At 36.2% G+C, this 24,141-nt stretch overlaps 3 protein-coding genes across 5 annotated transcripts; 1 reads left to right on the forward strand and 2 right to left on the reverse strand.

The window, feature by feature from the left end:
* Positions 1 to 534: 534 nt before the first annotated feature.
* Positions 535 to 6,350, forward strand: LOC122606316. 2 transcript variants are annotated; one of them, XM_043779273.1, is made up of 4 exons: positions 535 to 874; positions 1,678 to 2,049; positions 2,135 to 5,884; positions 5,981 to 6,350. In XM_043779273.1, the coding sequence occupies exons 1-3, from the start codon at positions 800 to 802 to the stop codon at positions 5,840 to 5,842; spliced, it is 4,155 nt and encodes a 1,384-aa protein (XP_043635208.1). In that variant the 5' UTR covers positions 535 to 799; the 3' UTR covers positions 5,843 to 5,884; positions 5,981 to 6,350. The 2 variants fall into 2 exon arrangements, with proteins under 2 accessions (XP_043635208.1, XP_043635209.1); XM_043779274.1 differs by having other exon boundaries at positions 536 to 844.
* Positions 6,351 to 7,185: 835 nt separating this feature from the next.
* Positions 7,186 to 11,618, reverse strand: LOC122605846 (alpha-dioxygenase 1-like). 2 transcript variants are annotated; one of them, XM_043778804.1, is made up of 11 exons: positions 11,499 to 11,573; positions 10,921 to 11,074; positions 10,805 to 10,866; positions 9,589 to 9,738; positions 9,314 to 9,447; positions 8,663 to 8,876; positions 8,440 to 8,585; positions 8,118 to 8,345; positions 7,823 to 8,025; positions 7,497 to 7,737; positions 7,186 to 7,411 (listed from the first exon to the last, which is right to left on the reverse strand). In XM_043778804.1, the coding sequence occupies exons 1-11, from the start codon at positions 11,526 to 11,528 to the stop codon at positions 7,186 to 7,188; spliced, it is 1,788 nt and encodes a 595-aa protein (XP_043634739.1). In that variant the 5' UTR covers positions 11,529 to 11,573. The 2 variants fall into 2 exon arrangements, with proteins under 2 accessions (XP_043634739.1, XP_043634738.1); XM_043778803.1 differs by having other exon boundaries at positions 10,805 to 11,074; positions 11,499 to 11,618.
* A 3,354-nt stretch (positions 11,619 to 14,972) lies between these two features.
* Positions 14,973 to 24,016, reverse strand: LOC122604751 (nucleosome assembly protein 1;2-like). The gene is made up of 9 exons (XM_043777619.1): positions 24,008 to 24,016; positions 23,514 to 23,735; positions 22,463 to 22,582; positions 22,270 to 22,357; positions 22,163 to 22,198; positions 21,819 to 22,096; positions 15,293 to 15,412; positions 15,166 to 15,209; positions 14,973 to 15,072 (listed from the first exon to the last, which is right to left on the reverse strand). The coding sequence occupies exons 1-9, from the start codon at positions 24,014 to 24,016 to the stop codon at positions 14,973 to 14,975; spliced, it is 1,017 nt and encodes a 338-aa protein (XP_043633554.1).
* Between the last annotated feature and the right edge of the window lie 125 nt (positions 24,017 to 24,141).

The following is a 24,141-nucleotide window of genomic DNA, read 5'->3' on the forward strand; positions in this document are numbered from 1 at the left end:
TGCATTTGTACAATGAGTTTTGGGTTTAGAAATTACATTTTGACAAACATATCTCAACTTACTTTCTTAAAACAATAAAACTGCATTTCCTTCTTCTAAAAACACAGATAATTTCTAAACACTTTTTCCTATATTATTATTCACGTTATACAAATACAATGATGAAATAATTATATCAAAACACAATCGCAAACGTTATTATACCTACAAAATTCGATAAAAGAAGAATAGGAACAAAGAGGTGCTAATACAAGGCAACTACTAGAGTCCGAGTACAACTAACAATACTATCCATTTATCTTATTACTTTTCCATACAAAACGACATCGTTTTACACTTTGACAATAAAACCTCCGCTACCTGCCCCGTTAATTCGTCGTTTGACGTAAAAAAAAATCGTCATTTCATCTCGCATCTCCTTCTCCCCTTCCATATCAACATTTCTCCCCCAAAATCATAAAACAAATTATTATTATTTTTTTAATTAATAGTTTATATACTGTATTTATTATTATTATTATTATTATCAAAAACTTATCTTTAATTTTATCTCAGATCTATTATTCTTTAGTGATAGACCTAGATCCAAACGACAGCGTTTAATCGGATCAAATTAGGGTGGTGAATTTTAGGGTTTTGGTTATTGAATCACCGATCTGGTTGTATACTTATATATAATTATATCATCAGTTGATATTGAATCACTTAGGGTTTCTAATTTTATGCTTATGTGGAAAAACGACGTCGTTGATGATTCCGGTGGGAAGGTGGTGGTGAGGTGTGTTTCCACCGGCGGCTCATGTGGCCGGTCCCGCCGTCTCTAATCGCTTCCGTCAATTCATCCGTATTCATTGACTCTTACTCTTTCTCCAAAGTATATTTTACTTTATTATTTTGTATATATATATATATATATATATATATATATATATATATATATATATATATTCATTTGTACTTGTTTGATGTGGCACGAATTTTAGTTTGTTGAATTTTTTTAAGGAAACTAGTTGAATTTGAGGCAAGGATAGGTAGTAATTGAGGTAGTTATATATGATTTTATATTCCTGAAATGAAATATCGAATGCTTAATAGTTAATGATTGTCCTGTTTTCACGCTGATATGCTTTGCTGTGGTTGGAAATTATAAATTGTAGGAATGTTAACTTAGTATATATATGTAAGGAACATCAAAATAGTGTTTTATGAAGCTATAAATAGAAATACTATCTGAAAGCTTGAAGCTTTTTGTTACGTAGCACGTGCTAAACGTTTCAAATGATAACGCGAAATAGGTGTTTTGGGTTTTGTTGCTATATGTGTGTCGACTTGTAGATGTATACGATTACGGAGTGGTGTTTTATCTTTGCATGTACGTTTTATATACTGTTTTATGATGGAGCGTGCTAAGCATGAAGCAATTGTTTCCCTTTTTGGTATATATCACTTAAGAAGTCGTCCTTACTGCAATGACACAAGGAATTATAGGGTTTTCTTCTTGAATAGTTAGGGAGTTTCTACATTTGCAGTATTTATAGTTAATACAAAATCTTACCATTATTTGAATTTAATGAACCTATTCTATGAATCTCACATTTGATTAGTATTATTATTTAATTTTGTTTGGTAAGAAATAATAACGGCATTAATTATCTATATCCGTCTCACTTGTATCAGGATGGACGTAAGCTTCATGTTGGTGAGTGTGCACTGTTTCAGCCATCGCACGATTCGCCTTCATTTGTTGGATTAATTCGTAGATTAATAGTTGCTAAAGAGGATACTCTTAGCCTGAGGGTGAATTGGCTTTACCGACCTTCTGACGTGAAGCTTCCGAAAGGTACTTCTCTGGAAGCAGCACCAAACGAAGTCTTTTACTCATTTCATCAGGACGAGATACCTGCTGCATCGTTACTCCATCCGTGTAAAGTCGCCTTCCTCCGTAAGGGTGTTGAACTTCCTTCAGGGATACCCTCATTTGTGTGTAGACGAGTGTATGATATAAAAAAGAAGTGTCTATATTGGCTAACCGCGAAAAATTATCTTACTGTGAGTATTATACCTTTGATATGGCCATATTTACATATGTTTTATGAAAGCTCCTTCATTGGTGATATTGTTTTGTTTGGCACAGGAACGACAAGAAGAAGTAGACCAGCTATTAGATAAGACCCAAGTAGAAATGGATGGAGCATTGCAGGGAGAAGGCCATTCCCCCAAACCCTTGAGTGGTCCAAACGGAACAACACAATTAAAATCTAGTACAGAAAACGTACAAAATATTTCCTCCGTGCCAACACAAGTGAAGAGTAAGAAAAGAGAACACGGTATTCATAGTTCGGATTCTGTCAAACGTGAGCGCTTATCCAAAGCAGATGATTCAGATTCGGCTCAAGTTAGACCTGAAAATATGTTAAAGACCGAGATTATTAAATTTACAGATAAAGGAGGTTTGGTAGATTTCGAAGGGGTTGAAAAATTAATAGAGCTCATGCGGCCTGAGAGTGCTGAGAAGAAGTTAGATTTGGCGTGTCGAGTTATGCTTGTTGATGTTGTATCAGTTACTGATAAGTTTGACTGTCTTACTCGGTTTGTTCAGCGTAGGGGATTACATGTTATAGATGAATGGCTTCAAGAGGTCCATAAGGGGAAAATTGGCGATGGTAGTCCCAAAGCGACTGATAAATCCATTGATGACTTTCTCTTTGCTTTGCTTCGTGCACTTGACAAGTTACCTGTGAATCTTCTTGCTTTACAGACGTGTAATATCGGCAAGTCTGTTAATCATTTACGCAGTCATAAAAGTTCTGAAATTCAGAAGAAAGCTAGGAGCCTAGTTGATACATGGAAGAAACGTGTAGAAGCTGAAATGAATGTTATTGAGACAAGATCTGGTACAAGACGAGGAGGTAGTTGGCCAAACAAATCAATGATGTCTGACACCAAGATTTCAACATCACAGCCTTCTTCATTGAGAGGTCAACAGGGTAAGCCCAATGCTGGTGAGCCTATTGCAAAATCACCAGAATCTCCTGGGTCTACGAAATCTGCTATACCTGTCACTGGCTCTTTGGGTGTGCCACATGGGCCAATTAAAGAGGAGAAGAGTAATAGTTGTAGTCCATCTGCAAACAATGGTCAGTCCTGTTCTAGTGAGCATGATAAGACAGGGGTTTCTTGCAAGGAAGATGCTCCCTCTACTTCTGGGAGCATAAATAAGAATTCTAGTGGTGTTTCTCATAGCAGGAAATCAAGCACTATGGCAGGTGTTCAGAAGGAAGGGGTTATTGGGAAATCTAGTTCTGGTAAATGTTCGCCAATGGGAGCTACACCTGAGGGAGCAGCTGAGACGTCTTCTGTTGATAACACAAACAGCCAGAGATTTATAGTGCGGTTGGCTAATACGGGACGGACCCCTGTTAGTGGGGGAACGTTAGATGATGCTTCTAGTACATTTGGTAAGAGCTCTCCTAAGCAAGATCATCTTGATAGGAGGACAAGGGGAAAAGGTGATGCACCGCCGGACTTGTGTCAAGGAAAAGAAGGGACTGGTTCTGATGATGTTAAGAAGGGGATTGTTAGTCCCACGGCTGAACCTGACCGGGATGGTGAAGCTGTTGAGAAACAGACAGAGGCTGCCGAAGGTGCCGGCTCAGCTTCAGTTGGCACACTGAAAGCCGGGAAATCGTATGAAGCTTCTTATAGTTCTATAAACGCATTGGCTGAAAGCTGTGCTAAATTCCCTCAAGCTAGTATGTCTGTGCCAGTTGGTGATGATGTTGGCATGAATCTGCTTGCTAGTGTTGCAGCCAGTGAGATGTCTAGGTCTGATGTCTCTCAGGGAGGTTCCCCTGAAAACAAACAGCTATTACCCGCAGATAATCCAAAAGTGACCAATGGGCATGTTGAGATGGAACAAGTTAGTTTTTCTGGATATATGCCTGCAAAAGGTGGATCTCAACGGCATGTTCTTCCCGGTTCAGCTTCGGCGTTACCACAAAATATCAACATGGCACTTGATGTCAAGCCTGCTGCTTTGGTAGCAGATAAGTCTGCTTCGTTATCTTCTATAGATTCAACAAATGCTGGTAAAGAGCGTGACGGGGTTGTTAAGTCTCATGATCCAGTTTCAAGTGTTTTACCTGAGACAAAGAGTAATGATGAATCAACTTCTCTGTTGTCCTCTGAAATGCCAGAGGACGAAAATAAATTAAAGCAGAAAGAACCGATCAAGGATTCTGAATTGCCAACCACATCTTGTGGTTATATGGGTTTAGGTCTGGAAGGTGACGATAACGAAGACAGAAAGATGGGGAGTCATGCTACACAGAGCGTGAAAACAGGTATGGATCCTGATTCATCTGTTTCGCATCAAACTAATGAACATGCTAAAGAAAATAAAGAAAAAAATGAGGTCCTTTTATCTGGTGTGCCGGTTCCGCCTGGCAAATCATCTGTAGTCCATGTGCAAGAAGACAGAGCCGAGGGGGATAGCTCTGAGCAACATACTTCTAGGGCGGTTTCAACCATCTCTGTACCGGTGTCAGAAGTGGCGGTTAAACTTGATTTTGACTTGAATGAACTTCTCCCTAGTGATGATGGCATCCAGGGAGACGTTGAAAGGTCTTCAGTTCCAGGACGATTTTCTGCTGTTCATACACCTTCTGCAATTACTGTAGCCGCTGCTGCCAAGGGACCGTTTTTCCATTCTGATAGTCTCTTAAGAGGTAAGGCTGAGCTTGGGTGGAAAGGATCTGCTGCTACTAGTGCATTCCGTCCAGCAGAGCCCCGGAAAGTCATTGATGCCCCTGACAATACTGCTAGTAAGCAGACTCGTGCTCTTCTCGACTTTGACCTGAATGTTGGTGTTCTCGAGGATGTCGGTCAGAACAATAACGGAGCTCCTAGTGGTGGGGGTGGACTTGATCTGGATCTAAATGCATGTGAAGAGAGTCCTGAAGTTGGTCCCTTGTCAGTCAACTTTGGTAGAGTGTCCATCCCACACCTGCCTTCTAGGTCACACTTTTCTGGTAGGTTTTCTACCCCAGAGCCAAATTCTTCAATGGGATTTGACCTGAACAATGGACCTTTAGCGGAAGAAGTTGGTGTTGAATCGACACCACTTTCCAGAAACGGTATGCAGTTTCTCTCTAATGTTCCAAGTATAAGAATGAATAATATGGACATGGGGACCATCTCTTCATGGTTTCCACCAAGCAGTGCATATCCAGCAGTTGTTCCTGGTAGAGGGGAGCAGAGTTATCCCATGGTTCCTGGTGCAGCATCTTCATCACAACGAATGTTGAATCCTGGTACCTCATTCAATCCTGAAATCTTTAGGGGGCCTGTCTTATCATCTTCCCCTGCAGTTGGATATTCATCTACTACGCCATTCCAATTCCCGGGTTTCCCTTTTGAAACCAATTTCTCTATGCCTCCAAATACTTACCCTGCCGTATCAACAGCATATGTGGGTTCATCTGGTGGGCAAATCTGTTTTCCGACAATTCCCTCGCAGTTGGTGGGACCTAGTGGTGTGGTTTCGACACCTTATAGGCCATATGTAGTGAGTTTACCTGGCGGGTCAGGTAACATTGGCCCTGATAATAGAAAATGGGGAAGCCAGGGTCTAGATCTAAATTCAGGTCCCGGAGGTGCCGATTTGGAGCCTTCAGGGTTTAGACAGCTTCCTCTAGCTGGTTCTCAAAGTGTTACTGAGGAGCAGCTGAAGATGTTTCAACAGATGGCAGCTGGCGGGGGTGGGATTTTAAAGAGGAAGGAGCCTGTAGATGGCTGGGATGGAGATAGGATGGGCTACAAGCATCATCCGTCATGGCAGTAGGGAGTAATATGATTCATTTTTCAGCGACCGCCTTGATATCTGGTATGTGTAGATTACTCAATTTACATCACTGCAAGTATTCATCTTGACTTGTTCTGTTTAAATTTGATATCTTGAAGTTGACGGTGACTTGTGCAGGTTTTATGGCCAACCCCTGTGTGGCTGCCTGTTTTACTCTCGGGAGTGGATTTGATGGGCTGTCTGATTATTGCTCTTCCACCATGCTGTGATTCTCAGTGGGTAGATCACCCTATTCAGGGTAAAGGCATTCTGTTGCTGGTTGAAGAGAGTGGCCACCAAAGATGCATTTCGCGTGTAGATATTTAACAAACTCCTAAAGTCCAACCACAAAATTAGAGACCTTTTGGGAGGGTGTCTTGGTTAGGTTGAAGTAGTTTTACTTTTCTTGCTGCTGTTTCCATACTACACAGCCTACATCTACTGTACCATCATTAACTGCCAAAATTTTGGTATTATATATTCCATTGACCAACATGCTTACTTTGCAGCTTGAGAATGTTTATATTTATTGAATAGTGTGGATTTTGGTTATCCCCGGAAGCTTGCAGTTTGAGATTGGACCGGTTTGTCATGTTTTCGAATATAAAGTGTTCAATTGTGTTCTTGTCGTGATTACTACATATTTGATTTGTATGAAGATTATGTCAACGTGGGTTCAGTGACGACTTTATATTCTTCAAACAGAGCCTGGCATGCTTCATTTCCCATCAATTGTAAGTCTCATCAAAAAATCAACAATTTGCAGAAACAATACAAACTAATATTGTAGAACTTGGAACATAATCTAAATGTACATCGTCGTTAGATTGTGGTTTAATGCCCAAATTAAAAAACTAGAACATAAACCAAATGTGCACCTACTGGTAATGGCTGCCAATATGTGACTGCTTTCGTTTTTTGTCTTGTTGCGTCTAAACACGCGCTTTGTTTCCACAACACAGATTTGTCGGGTTTAATTTGCATCATCAAATTTGTTGGCTTTAATTTGGATTGACATGCCTTCTATGTAAATTTCTATATATGTAGATACCTTTTGGTCTGGTTGAGCATTCCTTTCAGAATTTAACAATATGAAGGCATTTTTGCTTTTGTCCTTCAACATAAAGTCCTTACTTTTAATGCCATTATTCTAATGAAATGACTTACAAAGTATCAATGTCATCTCCAAATAAGGTTCATAACCATCCACTCTCCAAAATTAAAGAAAGTCTAGTGATATCACCAAAAACATTTTGATCATGAGATGCTTATTCTTTCATTTTACAAAAACATAACTATACATGTAACATACAAAAACCTTACAAGACAGAAAACACTAGGTATTACTTAGGGACGCGGAAATATATTGGTATAGGATTATGAGGCTCAGGTGCTTCTTCCCACACAGAAAAAGCACTCGTTGAGTTCATCCATCGATCAGTCATACCCGGATAGTGCCGATCCAACAAATCTTTCAAACTCTCTGTTGTGTTCACCCACTCAAGCCCCTTTTTCGTGTACACATTTTCATTGAAATCCCTTGTGAAAAATCTATCTGCCTGCAGTCTCCTGCAATCCACCCACAAGTTACTCAAATACAGTTTTTGTTTAGTTTCCATTTTCATTTTTTGTACTTGATTATACTAGGATGTACCTTGATGCCATGAGTATAAAGATAACAAAAGCTGTCTCACTAATGGCGAACCCTTTAATCTTTTTCTCAGCAGCCATTCCTACCAATAGATCAAGCTGTTCGACATCATCATACACTTCACCCAATGTCTTAATAGCTTCTGGGTCTTCGGTTAAATCTTCCCATTTTGAGATTGGGATCAAGAAAAGTGATCTTCGGAACTCATTGTATCTTGCTACATTTCTCTCCCTGTCCCTATAAACTTCAACCCGAAAAGTTTAATCTAGTTAAATGTACTTTTGAAATTATACCATGATCAACTTTAGTGAAAGAAAGATGGTTCTTACTCTCGAGTGAGGCTAAGTCAACATGATCAAGACGATCTGAACCGTCCACGTTTTGAGGCACCACATTCCTGAGCCACACTGGGTAGTTCCATAGCTCAAGTGCCCCACATGGTTGATGTCCCATTGATACCATTCTTGTAAACCCATTTTCTGATAGTAATTCCTTCTCTCCTCTGCCACCAATCAAGTTGATCATGTCAACCCTGCATATTTACCATCGATATACACGAGTCATGTATTGTCTATTATAAGAACACTGTATACATATAGTTGAAAATTGTGTCTTAAACCTTACTTTTTAGTCAACTTTGGGGACTTTTTAGGACCCGGTGCTGAGTTCACATCCCTAATGTGAAGTTGATCAGGTAAGAGAGAGTGCATTCTGTATACGCTTGTAAACTCTTCGGTTAATGAGTAGGGTACCCCATGGTTATCGGGTTTTTTCAACCCTACAAGACCTCCCAAAATGGCTCCCCCAACGTGCCCAAATGTGTCCTTGAATCTTTTCCCTAATATCCCATACCTGAAAGAAACTTTTTGTTTTTGTTAAAGATGGTAGTACTAACTAGTAACGCAAAAAACGAAGTTGATTACAAGTCAGGTAAAACTATTTTTACCAGTTTGCTCTCATTGCAGCACGAAGGGTGTCGGTTTTGAGAAGCTCAACAGTCCAATCAATGGTGTGGATTTTAGCAATCACAGCAGAAGTTACTAGTCTTGCATAACGGTACAGATCTTCATCCTCCAAGTCATGATATTCTTTCTGAGATTATTTTGCAATTGAGAAATGTTACTAATTAGAGTTGAAGTTAGTTACATAAAGTGTGTTTGTTTGCGTACCTTTAAAGCTTCACAAATGGCATTGTGTTCAAGGATGAAGAGGGCTTGCAAAGTTGATACCCCAATCCAATTGTTACGAATATCCCCTGCTATGGGCAGACCGTCTTTGTCATGTTGGAGAAGGCCATCTTCTGCAATCTTGAGCTTTCCGTCTTTGAATGTTCTCATCCGGATCAGTGCAACCGAATTGCTTCCATATATCCCGCTCCCATCCCTGCATGTAATGATCGTGTAAACCGAATTGTTGAAAAATCAATTTTTTCCCGGCACATATTTAATATTTTTCTGCCAAAAAGGATCATTTAAATTCAAGTTATCACTAATCATTACTAGCAAGTAGCCCACTTAGGGAAGGAAACAAAAAAAAATAAAGGGGGACTATATTTTTCTAATTAATAAAGATGTTTCATGTTATCTTTATTATTTTGGTCATTTTCCATACCTTGGCCACAGTTATGACTATGCGCCTTTATTTACTTTAAACATAACCAGCTCTTAAATCTATTGATAAGTATAAGAAAATACAAGAAATTTATGCTTAATTAACATCTTAACCACAACTCAAGGTAGCAAATTAAATTCTACAAATGGCAAACATGTGTAAATATGTGCAAGACCTAGTAGAAACTTAACCGACAAGAGAGATTATACCACCAAGGAGTTCTGATGTTAATATGACCTTTCCTAATGTCATCAAAACCAGTATCAAACTCTTTAGTCTTGTAAAACTTGAATGATTTGAGAGGGCATTGGCGTGCCACTTCCATGGGCGCCTTTAGTTCGATCTGCAATCAAAATTTATGGTTATTTGTTGGGGATTCATGCTTTATATATGTATATATATGTTAAGTTGTCCCATATATCGATAAGAAGATTAAGGATTAATATGCATTCATGAACAATATATGTATACTAGCTAGTCAAACCTGTTGTGTTGACTCAAGGTGATCAATCCAGTCATGGATCATGAACTGAATCCATGAAGCAGCGATCATGTTGAACTGTGTTCCATAGGTTATAAACTTCTTACGTTCCAGAAGTTTTGTTGCCACTACCATAGGATCTGGCTTCAATAGCTACAAAATATCCATATGACTACTACTACTTGTACAATGTATGTTTTTACTACAAACTGAATCTTGTTTGTTTGTTTTTCTTTTAGACTGATTATAATTAATAGCTTAATTTGATATATAATCTAACAAGGGCATAAAACACCCTTTTACCCAAGTATATTCGTACTTTTTTGTTAATCTGCAGGTATAACTTCATATTCGATCAAATGTAGAAACTAAAAAAACAAGTATTGAACAATGATCCAATCTTGAATTAAATTGACTGTGCATGTAACATTTTACTAACTAAGTTCAAGAAAATTAATCTCTCAAGAAATGAAATTGATCCATATGACCGCCAATATATTGATTAGCACTGACCAAGGCTTCTATATATAATTGCATAAATTACCTACAAGTACAACCAATAATTGGTATCTTCTGCTCAGTTTGAAGGTTAATCGTTAAATAATAATAGTGTTTTTATATTAGATCATGAACCAATATCTAGCTTAATTGGTATTCGCTTATTTATTCTATATATACTGCATGTAATTAGTAGCACAATAATGATTATTATTAGTATATATAGTTTAAAAAACTTGAGTACTGTATGTCCTACAATTGTTTTAGCTAGCTAGTTTTAATTTGGCATCTAATAAATCAGAAACAATTTTAAGATCAAATATATATTTACAAATGATGTATATATAGATATAACACATCATGTACTACGTATCGGTCTAACTTGAAACAGATTAAGAAATGAGAATTGTATAATATATATATATATAGATATAGATATAGATGTCAGAACTTGTTTAAACAACATTATAATATAAGGCACGTAAGTGTAGCAGTTAGAATATTTGCATAATCCAATACAAAAAATAACAATATACAGGACCTAATCTTAATGGACCATTGCAAATTACTTTGCAGTCAGTGACAAAGAAAGAAACTCAAATTATTATTATTAATTTGTAATTTTCATACTTGTCATGATTTTGATAAGTTTGTTGATGTTGAACTAATTAACAATCAATACTTACTATATATATATATATATATATATATATATATATACCTTATCTTTCTGATCGACCGGGAGCATGTTCCGGCCAAAGAAAGTTCCTTCACCGCCCACACCTTTATTTAAAGGATCATTGAATGTTCCGTCAGCAGTCCTGAACGGAACATCACTAGCATCGAACCTACCTTCCACCGGAGTTTTGCCAACATTGATCAGATTATATCTATCATGAAGACGACGACGCATAGCCAAGTATGAAACTCCCAACAACACTGGCAAACGGTGCCATTTATAAGTTCTTGACTTATCAATACTATGAACATTCTGCAAATTTTATATGAAAGATAGATCCATGTGATCATTATACATCTAACTTAACTTTACTTTTGACCCTGATACTCCATCCGTCCCAATTAATTAAAATGTCCGAGCTTGACATTTTGGGTCTTTTTTTTTTTTAAACTTTGACCTTAATTAAACATTTTTGTTTGTGTGTTATATAATTAATGCTTGATGTAAAAAGACTCGGAACATTTAAATTGGGACCAAGGAGCTGAGTACTTTCTCGGACTTAATTACTCTTTTATAGTGCACGTACGTTAATTATCATAGCTTTTACTGTAGTTGTATACGAGTAGTTAGCTAGCTAGCAACCTTATGAACAGTTCCTAGCTATATATTTTGTTGAACTAATCATTCAAAAGATTAATTAAGCAATATGCATGCATAAACATATATATGTATATACCAGGAAGAGAAGCTTATCGACGATTGTCATCTTTTGAAAGCTTTCATGAAAGTCGGCATGGATAAAACGCTTGAATGGTGAAAAGAGACGGGATTTTGGAGAAGACATGAAGGGATGCATGTGTTGAGCGTTACAACGTACGTTACCAAGATATATATATATATATATATGGCCTATTTATTCAAGAGCTCGATCATGTGTTTGTGGGTTTACAATATACGAGTATAATATATGGAAGAAATAATACGTACTGAAAAAAGGAACAAAAGAAGATGGGATGATTTTAATTAGTAACAGGAAAGTGGTATTAATTTGAAAGAATGATCATGGAGAGTTTTGAAGTCAGACCAATATTATACGAGTATATATAACAACGGATCCCAATTCACTCAAATGCGAATTATGAAAATATAATATAGGATGTAGATAGAGCAATTGTAAAAAGAAAATGGACCGAGTAAATATCTGTTTATTTATTAAAACAAACAATAGAGCATATACTCCATATAGACGTTTTATATCGACCAAAATATACAAAAACTTTATATTTTTAGTATTACTTTTACGTATTAGTGTCCTTCAAAATTAATTGGCCATTCAATGAATTGACATTTAAAATCTCACTAGTTTTTATTTTAGACCCATATCAAATACACCGGTTGTACCACATTATCAATATAAGAATTAGTATATCGAAAAAAAAACTTATACGTTAAATGTAAATATATATTTAAAAAAATGAAGATATTCATGTTAATACTGAATGTTAAATTATATCAAGGCTGGATGGTGTAACAAAATTTCTTTCATACAAACTCTTATGGAAAAGCAATATCTCTTAACTTTGATTATACTATTGACTGAATTTTCATTGATGTTTTGTAAAAAAATTAGTTTTACTGTTAAGAACAATAAAAGTAGCGACTGGTTAATTGGATATTCAAAGTTTTCGTTTGATGTGATTTTATTTGTATGTTCAATTTATATAAGAAGACTATGTATCCTAAATTATTGATATTTATATGTAACCTTCTTAACTTTTAGCTATATTTTTTTTATTAGATAAACATTATGCAATAAAGTATTAATTATTTTTAGATTGGGTTAAATGTGTAAATTGGTGATGAAAAACCAAAAACTGTAAATTACTTTAGACATGTGTTGATTTACGTAAAAGCGAAAAATTGAGAGTTGTGATTGGTCAATTAAAATTAGGTTAGTTGCCTTTTAGTATATATAAAGATAAAGATACAGACCCCGATTGAATTTTAAGTGACTAGTATCTATTTACAATTGTTGGTCAAGAGCTAAAATCTTGGCTTTGTCTCTCTATATATAGTGATGCGTTAATTTTTGTATATAATAAGGAGTTTTTTTTTAACTATGGATTTGTATTTGAATCTTTCATTAAGTTAAAATTTTTATAGGATGAATATAAAATTACTGTATATTATTGGGTAAATGGAGCAATAAATTTGGAGAATTGTAATCTCATTAAAAGCAAACCCAATGAACAGTGTCACGTGCCACATGGCGTTGTTTTATTGGTCCACCTTTACCTCGTTTTTTTCTCGGATTTTGCCATATCGGATTCCGTTAAGGTTATTTTTCTTTCGGTTTTTCTTGATTTCTTACATTGTTTTTTTTGTTTTTGTGTTTTCTTTCTAATCGGTCCACCTATTCCCCGCATTTTTTTCGGATTTTGCCATATCAAATCCCGTTAAGTTTATTTTTCTTTCGGTTTTTGTAGGTTTATTACATAGTTTTTTTGCTTTTGTGTTTTCTTTCTATTGGTTCATCGTATACCCTACATCACTATTTAGATTTTGCCATTTTGGATCCCGTTTGAGGTTTTTTCTTGGTGTTCATCATAGTTTTTTGGCTTTTGTGTTCTCAATTAATTAATTGAAAACTTTTACTCAACAATTTTTTTTTTGTTATTTCTATTTTCGTTAAGGTTATTTACTTTCGGTTTTACTTGTTTTTTTGATACCTTTTTTTTTGCTTTTATAATCTCTTTTATTGGTTCATCATATACCCCGCATCACTATTTAGATTCTGACATTATAGATCCTGTTTGGAGTTTTTCTTTCGGTTGTTTTTTGGCATGGTTATCAATAGTAACCATGCTTATTAAAACTTGACACGTGACATCGGTTATAAAGTGACACATCGCACGTTTCTTATAGTTTGGATTTTGCCACATTGCATCCTGTTCGGATTTTGTCACGTCTTTTTTTTTTATATATTTTTTTAGTTTTGTTTTTCCCTTTCGGATTTTTACCTTATTGTGACACACCTCGTACCACTACTTGCATTTTGCTATATCGTATCCGCTTGAATTCTGAATTAATATATTGATATTTTTGTCGTATCACATCCTGTTTGGGTTTCTACTACGGGTTACGTTTTGGTTTCTTGCATACTTTTAAACAAACATATTAATGACAAAATTATTTTTAATTAAGCGGTCGAAAGTTCACGGCATATATACTAAAATAACGAACCATTTTAATAAGGCAATTGAGACCCCGCAACGCGAGGTCCAAAATTCTAGTTATATAGAATTTTGTTTGCATATTATTATACTTATAGCATCAATTGAGGCATTATGTCAAATACTTACATCCATGTTTATTGTGTTTGTAGGTGTTGCTGTTATTTTTCTTAAAATAAATCATTAGCTGTTTTATATGTATCGCAACGATCCCGAGTTAACATTGTATCTAGAACTTAATTTGTTGTCTGAAAACATACTCAGCAGTGACTAGTCTTCTAAGTGTTTGGTAAAGCTAATGCCTATTGTCTTCTAACTGTTTGGTGAATTGGGGGAGCTAATGCCTATCACTACCATCACAAAAAAAACTAAGATTTGTACCACTTCCTAAACCATTACCATCAAAACAACTGTGAACCGCCTTGCAGTAATCTCATTTCCATCATCATCATAAAAAGGTCCTTCCCGACACAACGCGCGTGCGGGAACCAACAAGATAACAGATATATACACATAAACATAAAAAGATCTAGGAACTACCCTTCCACCTTAACCAAAAAAAAAAGAAAAAAAATTCTCAATGGTTTTCTAAAGAAACTTGTCCCATTCATCTTAACCAAAAAAAATATATATAATATTTCTTTGCTTCTCTGATCGAGTCATCGTCCTCCCATCTAGATCTTTTACCGTTTTTAATCTTCACACAAAAAATAAGTTTAATCAACTCGATCAGTATCAAAAATTTCTACAAAATGCCATGCAATGAGAGCAACAAACGTGTATCATTCTGGTAAGTGATGGGAGGCTGTTTCCAGTAGGTTGTGGGATGATATTTTGCAACAAACAGGTACAACTGTTATCAGATACAAAAAAGAGGTTTAAGAGGTTTCAACCCCTGAGTCAGAAAGAAAAAGAAACGATTTGAACAAGTGAAACCTCTAACCGAATCCAATCTAAGGAGAAATTCAGAGTTTCTTTTAAAAACCAAAATCTTCAATACTTCCAAATTCATCTGCGAAAGCTTCACCAGTAAACCAAGAGACCGCATGAGGGATTATTTTGTCCCGGAAGGTTGAACTGTATGTATAAATATATTATTTTCAGAGCTAAGATATGACAACATACAAAAAATGATAACTGATATAACAATTAACAATATCCAAAACTTACCCAATGGAATAGTCTTTCTCCAGTTGATTTATAAGCCTTTTAAACTGTGAATCAAATACTTGCATCAGTTGCAAGAAGAAATAATATAAAAGCTTGATCAAGGGTGCAATTTCTTAAAAGATTTTACCATCTCTTCATCAATGTCATCCTCATCTTCAAGCATTTGTACAGGATTAAAGAAGTTGAAAAAACTTTTGCAATCCTCCGTTTTGGCTATGGGTTTAGCATTCTCGGATCCATCCTTTGGCTTCTTTTTTGTTTTTTGAACGATTCTTCTTTGGCTTTGTTGGTGCATTTCCCAGTGACAACAACATTCGTGAAAAGTAGTTTGAATCGTTAGTTTATGTAAAAGTCTAATGTTAATCATGTGTTTAATAAAGTCAACCTTGACTGTAGACCAAGTCAAGCTCGACCATTGACCAGGTCGAGGTCAAGGTCAAGTAAAGGCTAAGGCCCATTTCGTTATAGGTCCTCCATTAAGTTTAGTATAAATAGAGATTAACCTTATGTTTAAGGTTAATCTTCTAGCTTTTGTTTTCATTCATATTCTCGTGTTTAGGAACTTGGTATTTACTTGTAATTGCATTTACTGAAGTAATATACGGTTCCAGTTTATTCATATTTGTGTTGTTGATTGCTTTTGTATAAGAATTTCCGCACTTATACATTAGATACTTAATCTTGTTAGATCCGGTGGCAAAGGGACTTACAAGTGGTATTAGAGCCACTTGAGGGATTTTTTTGGTTCGGGGTTAAGGTATTAACAACAATAAAGATAGTTATTTTGGGTCCTGGGAACATATCAGTCAACTTGAGCTCGACCACGCCCCTAGCTCGAGCTCGACCACTCGCCTAGCTCGAGCTCGACCATCATCCTAGCTCGACCTCATCATCCTAGCTCGACCTCGTCCATCCTAGCTCGACCTCGACCAGGTCGAGCTCGACCTGTACCGATTCTAGCTCGACTTAACTTCTGTTTTTAGGTGTTAAAAAGGTACGTGCACTATATAAATACGGATCATTTGTTTGAGTAAAAAAAAAAACCGCTTCTTCTTCATCTCTCTCTTTCTTTCTGTTGACCTAACCTCGACCTCTCACACACATCCATTCACACACACATAAGCACACATAAACACACACATTCGACCTAACACGCACATACACACGAGCTCGATCTAACACACACACACACACGAGCTCGACCTAACACACACACACACACATGCTTGACCAAACACACACACACAAACATTCGACCACACACACACACATTCGAATACGAACTGGGTTTGGGCTTGCACGGGTTTTGTTTGACCTAATTAGGCCCGTTTAACCTAGTTTCTATAAGATAGACCTTCAAAACCCTTTAAACCTAACAACCCTCCCTTCTTTTTCTCTCGACCTTGACCTCACACACACATTCGATCACATACACACACTTGACCATCAGATCGACCAAAGGGTTTTGGAACTTGAATTGTTTTTCGATTCTGGTTAAGTTCTGGCTTAGCGATCTTCTTATTGTCTTCTCCTTTCGATCCGTCATCAAAGTAAGTATTTTTTAATTTTGAATAATGTTAGGTTTTTTGAGGTTGAAGATGATGAAAAGTGGCTCGAACTAGGTTTCATTTAATGGTATTCTGATGACTCGACTCGACCTAGGGATATTTTTGCTCGAGCTCGATCTAGACCTCCCTTCTGATTACTAAGCTCGACCATGTTTAGGGTTTTTGTTCTCTAAGATTGACCTGCTGCCTGATCACTCGAGCTCGACCTATGGGGCTCGACCTAGCCTTAGTATATTGGAGCTCGACCTAGCCTTCGTATATTGGAGCTCGACCTAGCTCTTGACTAATGGAGTTCGACCAAACCCAACTTTCTGTTTAATGGAGTTTAATGGAGCTCGACCATCATTAGGGTTTTGGTTCTACTCGAGCTCGATCATCCCTGGCTTATTCAGGCTCGACCTATTTGAGGGTTCTAGTCGAGCTCGACCCAAACGGCCATATGTTAGTACTCGACTTTTGTTAGGGTTTCTTTAGGTTTTTGCAAGTACACAAACTCGACCATACATTAGGGTTTTTGCATGAACACGAGTTTGAACTCCCTATTGGTTAGGGTTTTGTTTCACCTGACATCGTCCCTTTTTGATTCGGTCTGATGAGTTGTGTTCAACTCGACCTTATTCATGTTTTCGTTTGATTTTATTGAAGTTTCGTAATTTTACTTGTATATTAAGTCAGTAGCATTTATGTGCATTTGTTAAGTAAATCACATATGTTTAAATTTATGACAAACTTTGCTGGATGGTTATAGTTTTTTACAAAATGCTATTTGACTTGGACAGATTGTGGTTTGTATTAATATATAAAAAAAAAACGAAACTTGTAAAGTTGGTCAAGTTTAGGTCATGACTTGTATTAATTTTGAACTTGAAAACTCATTTGGGTTTTGGTTCAGGTTATGTCAATCAAGTTTGCGATTTGTAAAGTTGATCAACTTTAGGTTTTGTTTTTGTAAGAAACTTGTAATTTTATTTAAGTTTAAATCTAAACTTGTACTAATTTTAAACTTGAAAACTCATTTGCATTTTGGTTTGAGTTCGGTCATGCAAGTTTGGGATTTGTAGACTTGAATAATTTTAGGTTCTGACTTACAATCAAGGGTTATTTTTCAAAGTGAAAACTGGGATTTTGTCATGAAAAATATGTCTTGCACCATTTCATTATTCTAGTATATAAATGGACTGTGATAGTCATTTAATTGTATACTTGCTGTTCTTTTTATTCTTTTGTGAAAACTATGAGTTTTTAAAGAATAAGTTGAATTATGTTTCTTATATTTTCGTCTTGGTGCACTTTTGTTTGTCCTGTGTTTGTTTTGCAGTGGCATTACGATTTGCGACTCTTCATAATTGTGTGTACGATCCTTTTATGGAAGATCAGACTCCTGAAGCATATCATCCGTTGATGCGGTTCTTACAATGTTCTCGCATACGCCATTTGATTTCTCTGAATCCAGTTATTTGTGAACGTCATGTTAATGATTTCTGGACTAGTGTTACATATCATCCAGCACGAGATGGTAATCAGGCTTACATTCGGGCGATTGTACATGGAAGAGAGCTAACTTTTACTATGCAAGAGATGTGTACAACACTACAACTTGGAGATGCGGCTCAGTTTGATGAAAGGATTGAATTTCCTTTGACTTTGCGAAATGGTGCTACAGATAGAATGGGATATCTCTCTTCGTTTCCTAAGAACAAGGGTATCAAAAAACCTGGTTTCTTTGAACAGTGGAGGTTTTTCGCTCACATTATTGTTTCTTGTTTTGGACAGAAGAAGAGTGGTTTTGATTCTTTGAATGGACGAGAGTTCTCCATGATGATAGCTCTCACTTACAATAAACCGTACAGCTTTGCTAAGTTTTTGTGGGAAAATCTTCGGTCAAATATTTCTACAGCTCTTGATAGTCGATTTTTGATGTATCCGAGATTTATCACAGCTATCATTAATGATCGATTTCCTGGTTTGGTGCCTGTTGGCAAATTGTTGATGGTTAATGTTGTTGGGTCACGTATCTTCCATACTATGACTTCTCATGATACAGGTAGACCTGCTATTGTTGATCCTCAGATTCAGCTACCTGATCCGGCGGTTATTGTTCCCGAGGTACATGTTATTCATTGAGACCATCCAGTGCATAGACAATCTGATCCTGTGGATGTTTTTCTTGATCATGTTCCTGAGGATGATGGACCTCTTCCTGATATGTCACACTTATCTATACCGGATGATGATTTCTTTGCTGATAGTACTGGCTTGGATGAGTCTTTTGATTGGGGTTCTGGTACAGGATTTTTGGGGCTTGATTTTTCTACTCCTGGTCTCGATTCTTCTGTTGGACCTTCTACTAGTATTGGACCATCTGATGGTCATCCTGGTATAGTTCCATATTTAGTTTCTACTTCTCTTTCAACTGATGATGACACGTCTTCAGAATATGTATATGGGGGAAATGATTCAGTGTCGCCAGTAGGAAAGCGCAAATGCAAGGATTCTGAAGAAGAAGATGAAAATTATGAGCCAAGATCTGATGAACTTGCTTTGGCTGAGAAGGCTTCTGAGAAAGGGAAAGCAAAAGCTAAGTTGGTTCCTCGAAAGCGTCGGAAACAAGGTGTATTTCGTAAACCTGGTGCGGTTGTTATTGATACACCGGTTGTTTCTTGTGCTTCTGTGACTTCTATTGGTGTTACGTCTTCCGAGATCCCTGCTACAGTTATTTCTACTCCCATTTTTACTCCTGTAGTTGTTTCTTCTGATGCTGTGGAATCTACTGTTGTTACTTCTGTGCCGTTTATTGAGATAGGTATAGATTCTTTACCTCCGCAAACTTCTTCTATGCCTCATGTGTCTGAGATGGATGCTTCTCAGCGGATTCTTCGCTTGGAGAACATGATGGATAATATGATGAAGAAAGTTGTTGATCAGGATAAGGTTATTAACGATCAAGCTCAACTTGTTGCTGCTTTGTCATCTGAAAATGATTGTCTTACTAAGCTCGAACATGATTATGGAGTGGTGCTTAAGCAACTGGCTGCTAGTGAATCCGCCAATGCTGCTTTGAAAGAACATTATGATGGTCAAATTCGTAAACTAGCTGATGCAATGGAGAAACAGCAAGCTAGCCATGACAGGACGATTAGTGATGTGCAAACTGTTGCTAGTGGATTGTCCTCGACTATTACAGATCTGAGTACACAGTTGGCGGCTTCTGATAAGAATTGGGCACAACTTCTTCATAAAGCTGATAATATTCAGAATTCTATGGATGATAGAGTTAAAGATGCGAAGACGTTGCTGGGTAAATTGAATGACACACAGGTTGCTCATCAACAATCGATCAACAGTCATTGGGATACTCTTGATAAGGTTTCTAGCTGGATAAAGTATTTTGAAGATCGCCTCGCGACTTTGGCATCTATGGGGAGAGTAGTGATCCGTTCTGATGCTTGTAAGGTTAGGAGTTCTTATGGTAATGTACGACCGAATGATAAAGATGATGATCCTAATGAATCTAGAGGTGGTGAGATGCCAAAGTGCTCGACATCTCATGCTCAAGGTGTTGCTACCAATCAGGCGGAGTCTGATGCATCTAGAAGCAAAAGGAGCTCTGGAAAATCTCATGTTGTTATTCTTGATGATGAGGCTGAGACTTCTAATGCAGTAGGTAGTGAAAGTGTATCTGAAGACCTTCCTATTGATAAGGAAGTGGACTTAGATCAAATCATTTCTAATGATGAGATCGTTGGTACTGAAGATGCTGATGTTGTTGAAGTTGTCTATCAACAATCTAAATCGATAAAGACAACTGAGGATTCTCTGAGTAGAAAAGCACGAAAGAAAGTTTTTCGTGAAGGAATTTCTGATGGAGAAGAAGAATGTTGTGAAAAGAAGATTAAGAAAGCTTCTAAGATTCTTTATATAAGCAAGTTTAAAGATTCTTCTTTACCGAACACTGGTGGACGTATATTGAGTTTCTTTTGGGATAATGAAATATATGCGTTTGCTGTGAAAAGAACTTCTGGGGTAATGTATTTCAGATCAAGTAAGATAGCATTGAGTACTCTACCAAAAAGGGATTTTGTTGATGTTGCAAAGGCTCCTTTCTTCAATTACGGTAAAAGTCCATATGCTGATCATTTTGTTGATCTGATGAAATATGAAGTAAGTACTGGTTATTTTAAGAATTTTCGTCCTCAGAAGGGTCAACTGTTGATTAAACCGAATGAAGTTGACCCTATTTCTAAGAAGCCGAAAGGTAGAATCATTTTCAACGAAATTCAATGCTTAAAAGAAGTTCGGATGAAGAAGTTTGAGCCGAATATTTTGTTAAAAATGAAATCTTGGAGGATGGACGTAAAATCTTTTGAAGCTGTGGTTGAAGATGGTGATTCAAATGAGCTTCTCAGAATCTATGAACCATATCATCTAGCCAATCTGTGTAAGGAAGATCTTGTGATGTTAAGAAAGGAAAGAATGAAGACTATGGGTTGCAGTCTTAGATTAGTTCAACAGTATGAACTGATGGTGAAGCAGTTGTTAAAAGACAAGTCTTATGCCAAGATTGTTTGAAGATTGGAATATCGCTGCCGCTGAAGATTCTAAAGATTTTGAAGACTGCTGAAGATTTCAAGATGCTGATGTCAAGGGGGAGTTTGTTGGTGCATTTCCTTGTGACAAAAGCATTCGTGAAAAGTAGTTTGAATCGTTAGTTTATGTAAAAGTCTAATGTTAATCATGTGTTTAATAAAGTCAACCTTGACTGTTGACCAAGTCAAGCTCGGCCATTGACCAGGTCGAGGTCAAGTCAAGTCTAAGGCCCATTTCGTTATAGGTCCGTTTAAGTCCATTAAGTTTAGTATAAATAGAGATTAACCTTATGTTTAAGGTTAATCTTCTAGCTTTGTTTTCATTCATATTCTCGTGTTTAGGAACTTGGTATTTACTTGTAATTGCATTTACTGAAGTAATATACGGTTCCAGTTTATTCATATTCGTGTTCGTGTTGTTGATTGCTTTTGTATAAGAATTTCCGCACTTATATATTAGATACTTAATCTTGTTAGATCCGGTGGCAAAGGGACTTACAGGCTTCTTTTTCAGTATTGTTTGTGACAAGCATTCTTCAGGTAACCATTTAATCTCTGTTCCTATCGCCTTCTTTAAAAGATTCTCATCATAATCAGCCATATGGTACACTTTTGTCAAAATAGAGTTCTCAAAAAACGGATTCGTGTCAAAGAAGAACTCAAGCTTAAAACTCTTATGAATATCTATTGGACACCACTTAATGTCCTTCAGATACTTGAGAATTTCTTCATCGCGCTCTGAAATCTGATAATAATGCACATGATTAAAAAACGTTTAAATTCTAGAATCAACCACCACGATCCATGTAACTAAAAATAGTGTGTACCTCTGGCCACAACAGATCATTGCATCTAACCAAAAACTTGGCGCACCCTTATCTGTAAAAACCATTTGGCAAGGCCATTGTCAAAAGTTTAAAACAGAACATATAAAAAAATAAACTAATTACCTTCTTTAGCTGTATCATCTCTAACATCTATCGCAGTTTCATCGACGTTTCCATCAACTTCAACAACACTATTCACGATGTCGTGTCTCTGCAATTTCACAGAATAAATAAGTACACACAGAAACTTCAGAGAAGAAAATCTGGCCCTCGTAAAAGTAGCTAATTTCAAATTACAACATAAATCCGTCCACACCTTTAGATATAGTGGAGCATACAGTTTCTGGTATTTTGCTTCCAGAGCTGCTCTTTCTTCAAAGAACTTGGTCTCAAGCTTATCATATTTGCTTGGTACATTGATATAATACAAGTAAACCTTGGCATCAAGTTAGAAACACTAAAGATTATGTCGTAAAGTAAAACTTACTCTGGTTAAAAAAAAAACATCAATTATGCATTGCAGTCATATGAAAAACAAAGTGATTGCAATACCAATGACTATTTAGCTTGTTGTGAATAATTAGTACCTAGCTGCGGTGCTTGTGTTTACTTTTTAAGTGGATTAATAGCTGCTTGAATAACTTTTAAAAGCAGCTATTGAAACACTTTAAAGTAAAACCCAAATACCCCAACTAAAGCTAATTAGAACCACAAAAACAGTGTTTTGGAAATAAAAATAGAAAATAGTGTTTTGGGAGTAAAGAAAAAGAGGGTTACTTGCAGCAGCGGTGGTGGTTGAGGAGGCGCCGAGATTGGAAAGATCAAACTGTACTTTCTTGTTATTACCCATGAAACCAAATGCTAGAACAATCTATAAAAAAAAAAAAAAAAAAAAAAAAAAAAAAAAAAAAAAAAAAAAAAAAAAACTGAAAAGGAAATATATGAAAGATGTTGATTGTTGATGAAGAAAAAAGGAGGGAAAGTGTCAGTAAAAAATAAGGGGTGGGAATTGGGTTGATTATATTTAGACACTCACGGGAATGATGTAGTTGGGCTAAGGAGTTTTAATTTGGATTGGGCCATATAGTCCACGTACCAAAAGTAATAAAGAATTTTAAAAAAACATAAATTTTATATATACAGTAGAATGTAAAGAGACAGAAAACAAAATTATTTATAATTATAGTTGTGTATCATATTTTTGTAGTTCATTTTGAATTGTAAGTATCTATTATCTAATTTAAGCTAAAGTCTATAATTCTTTCTATTATTGTATTTATGTGGCACATTTTAGAGCTAAAGTCTAAGATGGGTTACAAATTTTGCGTTGATCAAATTCTAGCACTTTTTGATGTGCGATCTTCAACCTCTAGATACAAAATAGCCCGCTGCTCCACATTTGGGCTCGCATCATTCCCCTCTAGGTAGGTGAAATTCGCCCTCAAATTAACAACAAACGCATCATCCGAAGAATTATCATAATAAGGCAACAAATGTTCAACTAACACATCAGAAAAATGAATGTGGCTAGGCAATTTCAGCCTATAAGCATTGGCATTTACCTTTTCCACAATCACAACCGGCCCAATCTTTTGATGGATACGTGAATAGAAATGAAAGAATATTAGTTATATAGTATTATAGTTAACGTAGGGTTAACATGCTGTTTATTTTTAATTAATATTTATATTGATTGATAATCAATGATATATTGCTGGAAACTGTTTATAAAAAGGTAACATAAATATACAACTTCTCTAATTATGAACATGTTAAGTTATTATAACTCAACAATTACATAGGGATAATATTACTCGTAATCAATACGGTTGCTTTCGATGGGTTCTTCCAATTGGTATACCGTATACATGGTAAAGAAGCATTATTTTAGTCTTAAATTCTAGATAAGAAAACTTTGTATACGTGATTTGATTTGAAGTTTTTATTATTTAATTAAAACCTAAATAAAGTCTGACAAATGACATGAATGAATCT

This window comes from Erigeron canadensis, chromosome 6 (assembly GCF_010389155.1).
Source record: "Erigeron canadensis isolate Cc75 chromosome 6, C_canadensis_v1, whole genome shotgun sequence".
Classification (NCBI taxonomy): domain Eukaryota; kingdom Viridiplantae; phylum Streptophyta; class Magnoliopsida; order Asterales; family Asteraceae; genus Erigeron; species Erigeron canadensis.

Excerpts from the sequence above, each read along its gene's own strand:
- LOC122606316 (XM_043779273.1), top strand. The coding sequence starts at position 800 with ATGTGGCCGGTCCCGCCGTCTCTAATCGCTTCCGTCAATTCATCCGTA. Across the intron at positions 875-1,677 it reads ACTCTTACTCTTTCTCCAAA|GATGGACGTAAGCTTCATGT; the intron begins GTATATTTTACT and ends CACTTGTATCAG. Across the intron at positions 2,050-2,134 it reads CCGCGAAAAATTATCTTACT|GAACGACAAGAAGAAGTAGA; the intron begins GTGAGTATTATA and ends TGTTTGGCACAG.
- LOC122605846 (XM_043778803.1), bottom strand. The coding sequence starts at position 11,618 with ATGCATCCCTTCATGTCTTCTCCAAAATCCCGTCTCTTTTCACCATTC. Across the intron at positions 11,075-11,498 it reads TCGATAAGCTTCTCTTCCTG|AATGTTCATAGTATTGATAA; the intron begins GTATATACATAT and ends TAAAATTTGCAG. Across the intron at positions 8,877-9,313 it reads AACATCAGAACTCCTTGGTG|GGATGGGAGCGGGATATATG; the intron begins GTATAATCTCTC and ends CATTACATGCAG.
- LOC122604751 (XM_043777619.1), bottom strand. Across the intron at positions 22,358-22,462 it reads ATGCTCCACTATATCTAAAG|AGACACGACATCGTGAATAG; the intron begins GTGTGGACGGAT and ends GTGAAATTGCAG. Across the intron at positions 15,210-15,292 it reads ATGACATTGATGAAGAGATG|TTTAAAAGGCTTATAAATCA; the intron begins GTAAAATCTTTT and ends TTTGATTCACAG.